The sequence below is a fragment of the Toxotes jaculatrix genome, chromosome 1, assembly GCF_017976425.1.
Source record: "Toxotes jaculatrix isolate fToxJac2 chromosome 1, fToxJac2.pri, whole genome shotgun sequence".
Classification (NCBI taxonomy): Eukaryota; Metazoa; Chordata; class Actinopteri; family Toxotidae; genus Toxotes; species Toxotes jaculatrix.
The window spans coordinates 12,199,506-12,213,340 of record NC_054394.1 but is presented as its reverse complement, the minus strand read 5'-3'; the positions used below and the strand labels follow the sequence as shown (position 1 = coordinate 12,213,340).

Sequence of the window (13,835 nt, the reverse complement as noted above, 5' to 3'; positions counted from 1 at the left end):
CTTGCTGTCTATTGGACTAAGGATGAATAAATGTTTAAGCAATATCTCCTCCTCCACTCCAGTGGAGTACTTTATCTGATGAGACCATCAGGTGCTGTGAGTCTGACAGTCCCAGTGTTTGGTGGCTCACTCGACATGATGGTATCGATTACTTTCCCTGATTTAATCTCCCTCCTCTGTTTCCCTGTCCAGCTCCACTCAATCTCACCAACAGTGGGAAACACTGACAGCTATATCAACCTGCTCAATACACATCTGCAGCGGAAAGAATATAGAAAAAAGCAAAGGGCTGGACAGAGAAAACGAGAAAATGAAAGCGAGAGAAACAGAGAGAGAAATATGGAGGGACAGCAAATGAGGACAGATCAAAAAGTCTCACAATTTGACTGTGATTTGGTAAAAAATCAAAAAAACAAAAAACGTCAATGTAAAAATCTGTGGAGCCAAAACAAGTTTGAAAACAACCAGTTTGAGAGGTGACCTTGTCCACTAAATGTGCTTGTCTACTAGTGACTTGGGCCAGGTGGTTCTGTCAGGCTGTCAGGGCCGAGTGGGTCAGAGAAACAACATTTGCTACTGTTCTCTTGCTTTAATAAGACTCATTAATATACTGCATGTGTCACCAGCAGTGTCTGACTGCGTCCCCTCTGGGCTGGGCTAGTTTTGGCATGTCATGAAGTAAGGACACACACATTGACTGAATCTAGCCTATTTGTCTAACTGTATCAAAGCCGAGTCTTCGCTGTGAACTCACATCCCTTATTCGTCTGTGTGTGTGAGTGTGTGTGATGCATTGGCTTGTGTGCTGCATTTTGCCTGTAAAAAGAAGGTGCATGCTATCGATGCTGGGCAGACTGTAACTCACAGGTTTATTGCCTTGTTAACTCATTTTAATATCCTCAGATGATAGATCTGATACTACTATAGACTATGAATTGGTCAGGCACTGTTGTTGCACTAGATGTTGTCGTTAAAGGGAAAGTTTTGGGGAAATTGTACTAGTGCCCTTTTTAACCACAGACACACTCATGGATGCCTTTTTCAAGTCTGTGTAGACTTTAAAGACATTCTGTATGTTGAGATTAGCTCAGTTACTGGTTGCTCTTTGGGTAAGCTCCACTCAGCAGTAGGGAAACTCACCTTCTACACCAGGGATTTCAAGGAACAGCATGACGTTTTGGAAAATACTATTATTTGCTTTTCAGCTGAGACTTAGATGAGAAGATCAACACCGCTATTTGTCTATGCTAAATATGAAGATATAGCCAGCATCCTATTAACTTAGCTTAGCACACAGACTGCAGACAGGGAGGAAATAGCTACCCTAGTTCTGCGCTGTTGTGTTGATGCTTTGTACTTAAGCTAAGTGTTAATAATTTTTCTGACCACACAAAAGTTGGTTGTGGATACATGTAAAGATGAATTTTCACTAGTTATTAGTGAAATTAATGTCTTTATTAACATAGAGATGATAGTGAGTAATATATTTAGCCCCACTATTAATCTCCAAAGCTTTTTAAAGACGCGTTTACCTGCATTTCAGTGGAGATGCTGCTTAATCGAGACAAGCTAGGCTAATTTCTAAACTGGCATATTTTCAAACTGTACTGAGAAGCATTAAAAAGCATTTTATTTTATTTTATCAGTTTGTTTGTGGGCAGAGCTGTAGCTAAGTAGCGACACTCCTGAGGAACTTTGACTCAAGACCTCAGTCTACCTAAAATCATGGCTTTGGCTGTAAAATAAGGGTCCCTTTACGGACTGTATTTAGTGGTGTTCACTGTGATTGGCTGTGCTTTAACATGATTCCTGCAGCCATTAAAGCCTGATGAGACTGTACCTTTATAAAGTTTGTGAGTAGAGTATTTCACTTTTACCACCTCTTTTTACTACTCCCCCTCAAGGAGTTTTATTGTTCTGGTAAATTTTTTTTTTTTTGCTTCCCTGCAGCAGTTGAATGAAGCATGAAATCATTTGATATAAGATGCACTTTGATGGACTATCTAATCATATGGTGGAAGTTTGCTAAACCATAACCTCTGGAGATGGAGGTTGTTTGAACCAGTGAAGTGTTTGGATGACTTAAAGGAGTGGAATTACCAGAGCACACTTTTTAGTGTAAAAAAACATAATCGAAAACTGCCCTGCAGTTCTACCTGCAGAAGAAGAAACTACCATTTCTGATTAGCTATTTTTAGACTATATTTTCACAGTATTGAATATTGCATTCATTATCTTCAACTGATTTGATCAAAAGGAATGAGTTTGGATAAATGAAACTCTACTGTATGCTGCATGTTGTTGGAAGTAGCCACAAATTTGTAAAGGTTAGTGAAGATCATTACTGGAGGTTGCCTGGTGTAAATCCCCAGAGTCTTGTGGAAAATGTGGGTGGAGAGGGTGAATGAGTAACACTCCTCACCTTAAACCACTACTGTCAAGGTGGCCTTCAGCAAGGCGCCAACTTCTAACTGCACCGGTGGAACAGATCAGTAGCAGTCAGTGAATATTTGAATTAAAAGCTGAAGGAGATCACTCCCTGTTTAAAATCAAGAAACAATAAGTTGGGTTTCCTGTTTAAGTCCCATCAACAATAACTTTGGTGTTTTACGCCTCCCATTACTTATATTGCATTAGTGAAATAATGTTTTAAGTTCTCTAATATTGTTGCCTACATTATTTCATTGATTTTCTCGCTGGCGGATTCACTTTGTGTTTGAACAATAAAATCTTCCTAATAGGTGGGTTTTACGTGACGTCACGACGCAGCGACGCGAGGGCGCCAAATTCAAATGGAGGGCAGGGAGTGTTTCAGCGTTTAGCTGACTGACACACTGAGAGTCTACCGTGTGCAAAAATGCCTATGTTTTGTGTAGTTTACCGGTGCTCAAATCGTCAAATCGTAAAAAGAAAAAAAGCTATTATAGGGTACCAAAAGTGGTCACCCACAAAGGTGAGAAATAATAAAAACTTACAGAACAACGCCGTAAAAGGTGGATCTTAAACCTACGTCTGCGGTCGGGAGGAGCAGTCTGCTAATGCCCGTGTCTGCAGTGACCACTTCCTCAAAGGTATGTTAGCTAGCTAACTTGGTTTTTGTGGCTGTGTTTATATCATTAGGTTGTCGCTTAATGCTCATTTACATAGTAATAATTATTAAGTTGCCGTCTGTGCTGTGATGTCATACATTAGTATTTCTATGTAATTGTCAAATAAACCCCCTTGTATCCCTGTAAGATGTGTTTGTTGACATTATAGCCGCTATTGCTAGCTGCTAGCTATACATAACCGGTATAAGAATAAACACTCGCCGTGGCGAAGACCAAACGATAATCGTCTCGGAGCCGTTTGGTACCAAGGTTGTGGACACACCCGCTCACAAAAAAAGTTTTATGCCTCCAGGCTTTTGTAGGCTTTCATTTGCTGTTTCGTATAATAAGAGGTCTGAAGTACGAGATAATTGGTGATCTCAACAGCCTCGACTGTCGGCAAATCTTTAACGTCCGTTGAAAACTCGCTCATCTACATGAGCTACGGGTCACGTCCAACATATTGTTTGATTAATTGTGTGTATCTCCGTCTCGACACGGGATATAAACCCGCACAATACGGACTCTCTGCTAATATTTCCTCCATTGCCTTTGACATGTAACTTACTTCCTACCCTTCATGTGAAATCACGCTGCTTACGTGCGTCAACATGATCAGGTGACTGAAACCCAGCTATTCTCACAACTGCTTCACATCTCAGCAGCTATTATTTGTGGCACATAAATGCCTTGGGGGAAATCATGGATGTAATGTAGCAGCTTGTGTTTGCTTAACGTCTCGCTCCTTTAAGTTTGGTAGCATATGCTGTGCAGTGTGATTGGCATGCATGAGAAATTAACTGCGACAGATGTACTATTGAGATGAATATTGACAATATGTGACTTTCTATTGAATAGTCATTTTAAGATTGTGGCTGTGACCAGTGGACAGTTGCGCATATGTCTTGCCAATATACAGCTGCAACTGCCTTATGAGCCAAAAGGCTGCATCACTCTGAAGTTAAGGTTGGTTGATGAAGTGTAGGTTTTGTACATCTAGGATTTTAATCCAGAGTTTACATTTTGATTTTTCCAGGAAGTTTTCAGCCAGTTGTCACATTTAAAGGCTCAGTAGAGTAAATGATTCAGATTGTGTTGGACCATGGCATAAGTTTATGCAAAATATAATAAAATATGCTTTTGGTATCTTTTACTTTTAAACGTCTGACAACACTTCATCAGTATGTGACTTTTCTATTTTGTACCAGACCTCCAGTGTAATTTGAGTTAAAAAAAAAACTGAAGTATTTGAGATAACTCACAGACAGTTACATGGGCTTAAGGGTATCCACATCAGTGGCACAGAATAAAACACCAACAAAATAAATTAATAAATAAATACAATATAAATAGACCAGTATTTTGCTTCTTGTAGACAAGGTGCCCAGGTGTCCTGGCATGTAGGCTGGTACACAGGATGGCAAGATACCTGGCATCCGCAAAGTCTCGCCAAGACTCTGGTGGAGCAGATTCTGCACCATCTGGAGCTCGTATACTTGTGCCACCCCACCCAAAGCCAAGAAGATGATTGCTATCAGCATGATTACGCCTTTATTAGATTAGCCTTGCATTGTTTACAGGATTGTGGCTCTGCCCATGCCAGCCTTGAACAAATACTTCCTTCTGAGAAACCAACGGGAGGTGGGAGTGATCAGCTTGACAGCTGCTGAAACATTACGACATAAACGTGTTACTGTGGGAGAAAATCATGAGGAGAATCTTACAAGCATGTTTCCATACTGAGCTTTTGCAGTTTATTCTTCAGTGATGCGCCTTGTATTGAGTAACGATCAGGTCATGTAGCCATTTTAGCCCATCAATTACAGTCCATGACTAAACTGACTTATGTGTTATTTCTTTGGCTTACCCATTTGATCACTGAAGGTTTATTCAACTGTAAATAACTGTTATACAGGATAGGAGAATATTTCTCCTTGATCAAATAAACAAAGAGCCACACATGAAATAAAAACAACATGTGTGGCCTCTTCCAGTGACTGAGCAGGAGCACATATGTCAGAAATGAGGAGATGACACGTAAAAAAAAAAAAAAAAACAGTCTCCCCCTGGGGTTTTAACATAGCACCGAATCAACTACAGTAAATGCTCTAGGTCTGTTTTGTAGTCATGTGCTTGTAAAGGGAGCCAGCCAAGAAATCTTCCACCCCATATTATCTTATAGCATGTACTTTAGTAGAAAATTTGCAGGGGGAGGAAACTGAGATATTTAATCAAAAATCCTTATAATCTGTAATACTTTTATTGCTGCTTAATTTTTTTTCCAGTATTCTTTGAGTTAATGATAGATACTGAATTTGTACTATCCCATTCAATTTCAGGGACAGGAGTTATCCTCATCCACCGGTTTACAAGTGAGAAGGTGATGTGGTTTAATAGGCTGTAACTGGTGTAAAAACAGATAAAATATTCAAATTCTTCCGTGGTGAGTGCAGCATAATCAGTTTTGCAGCCACAGTGAAAATGGAGCCATTTTGCCACCGTGTTAGCGCCACGCCAAGGAATGAAGACATGATCAGAGGAGGGAAATGCTCTGCCAACGTCTGTCTCCTCCATGCCAGTGCATGGGGAGAAGGAAAAGGTAGTGGGCAGAGCCAACTTTCCACTCCAGCTGGAGAGCTGGTGAGAGGCATTGTTTCTTTCAGCTCCTACTGTCAGCCCTTGTAGTAGCTGGTCTCTAAGACTAGCCCACTATTTCAAAATAGCATTGAGCCATCTTGCCAAACACTTTAATGGCCTAAATGTTGGATTCTTTTACTCTGCCTGGCAAGAGAAAGCTTTTGTTTTTCCAGTCTTAAAAATATTCCCCTACTATTTTCTTTTAAATATGGAGGATCTTTATCGGAGTTAAAGGAAGGACATTGACTTTCTGACCAAGGTGCTTATTTAACTGAAAATACTTACTGCACAGATAAACAAACAGCTCTTAGATTGACACGCAGATGTGAATTCAATTAGAATTTGTGTCTTCATGTCTCCCACTTTCATTGGTGTCTCAGGCCGCTGATTTTGCTGAACATGAAATCCTTTATCCTAAGCAGCATCCTCTACAGTGACTCCCTTCATTGCCATGTAAAAAGGAGTCCATCAGTATTCCAGTCACACCTCCAGCTGATGGTCAAGTCACTAGTTCACAGAGCTTCACTGTCCCTGTCTCTGTCAATGCTGTCTCTGACCACACTTACCCTTTTGCTCTGGCCATCACCACCAAACTTTGCTTGGATTTTAACAGACATCACCTTTCATAAGTGTAAACTACCACCCTCTGTTGGCCATGTCAGGGAGTTCAAATATCCAGATCAAACCATCCGAACGCTGCTCAGCATTTCACTCAACAATGTCAGTTTATTCATGTAGAGCAGTGATGTAATTATTCATTCAAGGGACACGTTGCAGCTCTGTACCTCTTAGTTTATTAGCGTTAGTGTTGCTTTGTTGAAAGGCGACACGCTGATCTCATACAGCACGTCATTTGAAGCAATCAGAAAGTACGAATGTGTGCAGTGAAATGATGAATTATTATCTTGTTCAGAATCCTGACAAAATAATCTTATTTACTGTGTTTAAGACCAGCTTCCTTTTGTAACATGTTTGACCTTTTTTTTCCATTTGTGTCTGTAATAATCCACACAAATACAAATCCACCTCATTCTTTGTCTTCTCTCTCTTTAGGTCCAACTGGTTGAAGCCATGCTGCGGTCGTCGAGTGGCCCTGTGGCAGGTCTGTCTGCTCAGCGCTGGCTTCAACTGTATCCTGGTGGCCTGTGTCATCCTGGTGGTGCTTTTCCTGTCTTTGGAGCTGCTCATAGACACCAAACTCCTACAATGTAAATAGCGTATATGGCTGCTTATTTATTTCTCCTATTTTTTTTTTTTCTATCAAGGGGATGTTTGCTGGGCATGCATATCCTTCTCCAGCGGTACACTGTGTGATGCTCTTACAACACCTGGGAGGCATCCAGTGCAGCACAGCAGCAGCTCCTCTGGAGCAGTGGGGATTTCCACGCTGTAGTGTCCTTGAGCATTAAACTGAATCTCTTGCTAACTTGACTAGTGCACTGGTGACCTACACGTTGTCATTATTGTTATTCTTGTTCACTGTACATCCACACTGGTACATCCATGATACAGATACAAAGTTGAGAGGTTACACCTTGCTCAACATAATCAAATATGAGGAAGGGAACATCAAGGTGAGAAGGTCTTGGTTTCAAATCTGTGCTGTATTTTACCAAAGTTTACTTCATTCCCCTGTGCCAGTGCTAGAGTATACTTATTTATAGTACATTTACTCAAAGTTAAAACAATACATACAGATACATTTCCTCTCCAAAATTCTGAGATTTTTTATTTGTTTTATTTAAATAACTGTTTGAAGCTTAAATAAAGAAAAATCAGTGCAAATTTTTGTAGCAAAATTTTCTTTTCCATTTCCATTAATGATATAGTGACCCATGAGACTTGTATAAGTTTGAAACCACAGAAGAACATGACCTCTAGCTTGACCAGCTACAACTGAGCCTACTTACCCGCTGATGAATCAGTGTTATCACTCTAATAATATTAAATATAATAATACATCAGTCATAGGAGCCATTTTACTGCAGAATCAGTGCTGCTACTTGTGATTCTTTAAATATATTTTGCTGATAACTCCTCTGTTCTTGAACCTAAGTTGGGTTTGAATGCAGGACTCATTGCTTTATGGGAGCTTTTCTACATTGTATTTTTACAGTGTTTTACTGGTATTTTTACTTAAGTAAATGATCTGGGTACCTCTTCCACCACTGGCCTTGTGTGTGCTGCCACAATCATGTATGCCTTTAGTGTCCACTCCTTCCATCACTGCTGTGTGTACTTATGCCAGTCACAGAGGAGCTGGTAAAGCTGGATGGTAAATGGTTGTGATGGAGAGTGATGGAGCGAGGTGATAATGAACCAAGTCTCTTGTCTATGGCAGCAGGCACACATCCCTATCGATTACTGGCCAGCGTCCAGCTCTGTTGATACCTGAGTCTCACTGCGGGGACTGCGGGACTCTAGTCACTTCAGATCAGATCAAGACAAATAGAGGTGTGGGTAATAAGGTGGGAGTGACCAAGAGAGTGCACAGAGAGATTAGTGGCGTAGGACATGGGTAAGCACAGGCACTGCAAATTGATGGATGGACTCCGAGATATGGAAAGACCTAAAATGCTGATGGACAGAATGTCAAGGAGAGGCGCAGAAAGAGCAGTGATCCTGGTGGGAAAAGGGTTCTCTTCCCTTTACATCTTCTTACAAACACAATATAAAGAATTGTATTTCTACAGGACCAGGACCCTAATCCACAGAGCCTAAAAAACTATTATTCATTTTTAATTTTAATAAAAAAAAAAAACCTCTAAATTCACTTGCAGGCTCACCTCAGAGATATGGGAACACCTTGATTTCTTGGATCGTTTCTTGCTTGCTCCTCTTTAGAACTGCGTAGCTGAACATATGTCCCCTCTCTTCTCTCAACAGTTTCCAATGCTTTCCAGTTTGCCAGCATTATCCACTGGATCAGCCTTATCATCCTGTCACTCTTCTTTTCAGAGGTAAGATGTGTGTACTGGGGCCCATAAAACCTTATTCCTGGCACTGTTAATAAAAATCTTTCTTGTCTTTCTGTTGTTTTCCTTTTTTTGTATATGTTGTTAGTGTTAGTCACCAGAATACCTCAGAATACCCTGATTTTTGAACTGACATATTGGGTTTCTTTTTAATGCATGACTGAATTAAACCAAACTAAACTTTCTTTAACTATAGAGTATATCCGGTCTCCAGCATGGCAAACCAGGTACAGGCCTAAGGGAACTAGAGTAGGTGGCTGCCATTTAATTTCCATTATCCTCCAGTCTATCATCTTGTCAAGATTTAGCTTTAGCCTCAGAAATGCTACCTCAAGGCTGGATGGCTGGAAAAATGTTTGAACCTTAATTTTAATTAGTCTTAATAAAATTTGAGCCATTGTTTGATAAAATAATGTCTTATCATCAGTCTGAAATTGTGAAAAACAAAATGGAGAGGGGAGAATTTGGCCCACAGGCCTCCACTCCAGTGCAAACCAATTACCCTGACAGCCTCAGCCCCAATGCCCTAAACCAAACATTAATTACCAGTGAGCCAGCAGGAGCAATAATTACAGCTGAGCTTAATGAGCAGTGGGGATGGGGTTACAGTGATACGATCCATGCAAACACTTCGCCCACTGACATCATAGAAGAAGAACCATCTGGGAATGATGTTACATAGCTGTAACTTATCACCAGGTGGTCCCTCTGCACCAATCAGAAAACAGGATTCGAGCATGTGGGCGGAGCCCTTGCGCTTCTCATTTGACACCCGCTCTGTTGTCCAACATGTGCTCCAGATGATGGATTAGCAGGAACAATGGTACATGACACCCCACGCTAATTGGAGTGTAAATCAATGGCCCTGCTCAACAAAGGATCCCACAACCAACAGTATTTACAGAGCGCAATGTAGAATTTTATAGGTGATCGGATTGCAAGTGTGGCCAAAAGATCAATATCAGGAAATAGATTTGCTACAGATATAGCTTTATCAAGGATGACTGTTATATAGAAGCAAATTAGCTATAAATACTTTAGCAGTGAACGGCCTGTTCTGTGTCTTCTTTGAGATGTTTCAAATGTGTCAAAGGCAAATGAGGGATGTTTTTTTTTTTTTATCTGGAACATATTTTGCATTAATGAAATACAGTTACTCCTTTCATTTTTGGCTACTTTAGCAGACTTCAAATATGGCATTTTTACATAGTTATTATTTTACAGTATTCGCAAATAAAGGAGATTTAAAGAAGAAAACTGTACAGCACAGGCCCTCTCTCAGTTTTCAGTCTACGTTCACACATCTTGACAAAGGTTGCTGGATGTGATGACAACTCAAAAGACTGAACAAATCACAGGAGCTTTTTATATGTATCTGCATACTCCCTCACCTATCTATTTTAATGCTTTCATTTATCTCTCTCCTGTCTGTCTCAGACTGTCTTCAGAATTGTAGTGCTCGGGATCTGGGACTACATAGAAAACAAAGTTGAGGTCAGTACTGCTGTTCTCTGTCTATTGGCAGATCTTGATGTCAAGGTTTGAATCTTTTGTCAAATATTATTTTAAATTTGGCCACCTCTTCCTATTTTATATGCCTAATATGCCCCCCCCCAGTGTTTGCACTTAAGGGAATAAATCAACATTTTGGGACGTACACTTATTTACTTTCTTGCTAAGAGTTATAGGGTGTGATAGATGCCATCCCCATGTCTGTATGGTAAAGATGAGGCTAAAGCCAGCAGCTGCTTAGAATAGCTTAGCACAAAAAACTTTATTTTACACTGTAATAAAAGTGATATAAAGACTTACATCGTGAGCTTTAGAGGTCCAGGTAGTTGGACCATCTTACCCAGGTTAACTGTTTTCCCCCCGTTTCCTGTGTTTGAGTTAAGCTAAGCTAAAGGTACATCACCACAGGGTCAAGGTCAGTGCTGGAGGGCTGGGCAGGGTACTGTCAGGGGCTTATGGTACTCAACATTTACACATATTTCAATTTCATGTGTATGACACCCCCCTCAGGTGTTTGATGGTGCTGTCATCGTGCTGTCGCTGGCCCCCATGGTGGCCTCTACGGTGGCCAACGGGCCCAGCAGCCCCTGGGATGCCATCAGCCTCATCATCACCCTACGCATCTGGAGGGTTAAGAGGATCATTGATGGTGAGGCAGGCAAAAAACATGTGTTTATCAAACGTGTGTTATTAAGTGTCCTGCATGTGAGACCAATTCATTTTGTGGAGCAACTCAAGGAAACACCCCATCTTTCTTAACTCTGAAGGATCACACTGATGCATAAGAATCAGCTGGCCTTGAAAGGGCTAAATGACCCCATTCTCTCCATGATTATACAAATTATTTACTATTCAGAGCAATATGGCTATTGATCATCCCTCAGAGTAAATTGCTGCCACTCTGCTACCGTAACTTGTATTGATTGTAAGGGGCTGGTTAAGTAGATTCAGAGAGGCTATAATGAATATAGTGGTTGTTCTCCCCTATGCTAATGCAGACCGGTTCAATATCTATTCGGAGGTCACCCTCGCCACGGGCCTCCGACTGCATACAGGATCAGCAGCATAAAGACCACAAAGGAACTCAGTGTGCAGTTTGTTCATGTCCAGTGGAAAGACAGTGGATGAGTAATGCTCTGTTTTTCCTAATATTCCCTGTTAAAGCAATAGTTTGACATTTTAGGACTTAAGCATATTTGATTTCAGGGGCACAGACAGTATTATATACTGTTTGTGCATACAGGAAGGTCCTAGATAGAAATTTCTTCCTTGGTTGGTTTTAGGAGGATGGCTTTAGCTCGGACTCTTAATCTAACATGAATACATTGTTTTAAAGGATCAAATGTATTGAGCTGCAAAGGACACAACATCAAGACATGATTAATCATTTCAGGATCAAATACTATTCAGCTTTCAATATCGCTGGTTTACTCTGGTGAAACACTTTCAGCAGGAGAAGCGTGCTTCTTAACATGCTGCTGCAGTGTTGGTTCCCAGGGAATGAACTCGTGATTTTCCTTCCACACACCTCGACCTGTTGGGTTTGATCTTTGTGAGTGATTGAGTTTCGTTGTTAGGCAGGCAGCAACACACCTCAAAGGAAAAAAAAAATCTCACTCAAACCAATAAATGTATAGCTGAGGGACCGACTCAGTTATCAGAGGAGAGGGATTGAGTCCTTCGCAGAATTAGCTTGATGTGAGAAGAGACAATGTTAGTGTTGGACCGATGGGAGTGGAAATACAGAGGAATGAACTGCATCAGAATTTGTGAGGACTAGAAATGAATTTATTAGCAATGTGATATGTCAGATGGGAAATATAAGCCTCTCAAAAAGAATCAGAAAACAGTTGGTCCAGCAAAAAGAACTGCTGTATTTTCAGTATATTTGAAAACAATTTTCTGCACGGTGAATTAGGCAAAATGGTTTGCTATTAATACAGGTTTACCAAAACATAGTGAAGCCCTTTAACTTACAATATAAGTAGCAATATTAGCTGTATTTGCCATAAAGGTAAAAGCTGAATTAATTTATTTTAAGGATTGTGGTACACAAAATGTCACAACAAACAAGCACAACGATCCAATCAGTATGAGAACGCGGGGACACAGGGATTTTGTGGGTTGCTGTGTCGTACAAGTGACGCAGGTTTTACGTGAACAGCGACACACTTGACTCTTGGTGAGAGGAGGGAGTGGAGCAGGGCCTTGTGTTGGCCTCTGTGAAGTTGTGGGATCAGCCGCGGTGTGAATTACACTGTTATGCATGTGCTGCCAGCAGCTGTCAGCAATGCTGTAACACACACGCCGAGTATAATCACAAAATCGACACAATTTGCTTGCAAACACTCACTGACACAGATACAGTATGCAGTTCCACAAATGTACTACTACAGCACATTGTGTGGCTAAATAATGAACCTCTGATTGAGCTTTTTCATGCTTGTTTGAAATCTGACTGGACTGGGCCCATCTGATGTCCCCACTTTTGCGATGTGTGTGTGCCAACATGACTATAAATAGGTACGAGGAGCATGTGGCGATGGCTGTGTGCTTTGCTCTACCCCCACCACCCGCACCCCTCTGTACCAGAAAGCCTTGTTTCATTCTCATCTCAGTGTTGAAGCAGGCAGTTGAGTCTCACAATAGTTCAGATACACAATCACAACAACTACAGAGATGTTGGAATAGGATTACTGATTATGTTTCACCTCTTTATGTTGCTCATAGCAACACTCCCCATGAGGGGACACAGCTTTACCACGTGTGATATCATGTGGCTGACTGACAAATGTGATGACAGAGGTGTGAGGGACTGATTGTCTGCCAACTGTGATGACAACAGGTATCCAAATTTACTCTCAGTATCCTTTTTTTAGTTACACCTTCCCATCCTGCTCCAGAAAGTGTGTCATGTATAAATAAAACGTGCTGCGAGATCGTAAGAGGTGGAGATCCTGATGTTTGATTCATCAGTTCCAGCACGACTGCTCTTCTGATATTTTTGCACATTTTCAATATTTTACATGGCATTGTTTTATACATAAATCCCTTAATGTGTACAAACAAACAAAACAACTAACTAGCTGCAGCTTTGTGAGGAAAAAAAGAGACTATTGATGAGACAGATCACAGGAAAAACACAAGAGTGATTCAAGGTAGGTCAAAGTATGCTGGCAACGCTTCAGGACAACACTGTGGTAAGAAGGAGGTCATGTCAGACACACTACTCATAAATCACTGTAGGGTGAAGATAGTGTCAAAGAAACTAGAATTAGAGACATGTCCTTGCTGGTAAACAAAGTAGCTTTGAGAATCATCTGAAAACAGCATGCTGTGCCAAAATGTTATTGCCATCTTCATGTCCACAGTCTAAACAAACACTTGCTCTGGTTTTCACAGTATATCACATACATCCAAAAGTACTGCTCTAAGGAGACTACTCAGAAAATACTTCTGGTCAGTGACACTTAAGATCACTGAAACAAGTGTTTGGACTTCAAAATAAACTTTTAATGTCTTATTTTTATATTATAGAATATATTTTCATAAGTTTGTCCCTTTCCAATGTGTTAAACTAGTAAACACAGATTTGCTCTTTATTTGTTTTCTCTTTGTATTG

General features: G+C 40.6%; 1 protein-coding gene across 1 annotated transcript in view; it reads left to right on the top strand.

Annotated features, from left to right (window-relative positions):
• LOC121182334 (transmembrane protein 266-like) overlaps window positions 1–13,835 on the top strand; it is a 44,038-nt gene that overhangs the window by 22,394 nt on the left and 7,809 nt on the right. The window contains exons 4-7 of the mRNA XM_041038787.1: window positions 6,780–6,934; window positions 8,613–8,686; window positions 10,139–10,195; window positions 10,724–10,862. Of these exons, the coding sequence (XP_040894721.1) occupies window positions 6,780–6,934; window positions 8,613–8,686; window positions 10,139–10,195; window positions 10,724–10,862 (425 nt within the window). The remainder of the gene's footprint in view (window positions 1–6,779; window positions 6,935–8,612; window positions 8,687–10,138; window positions 10,196–10,723; window positions 10,863–13,835) is intronic.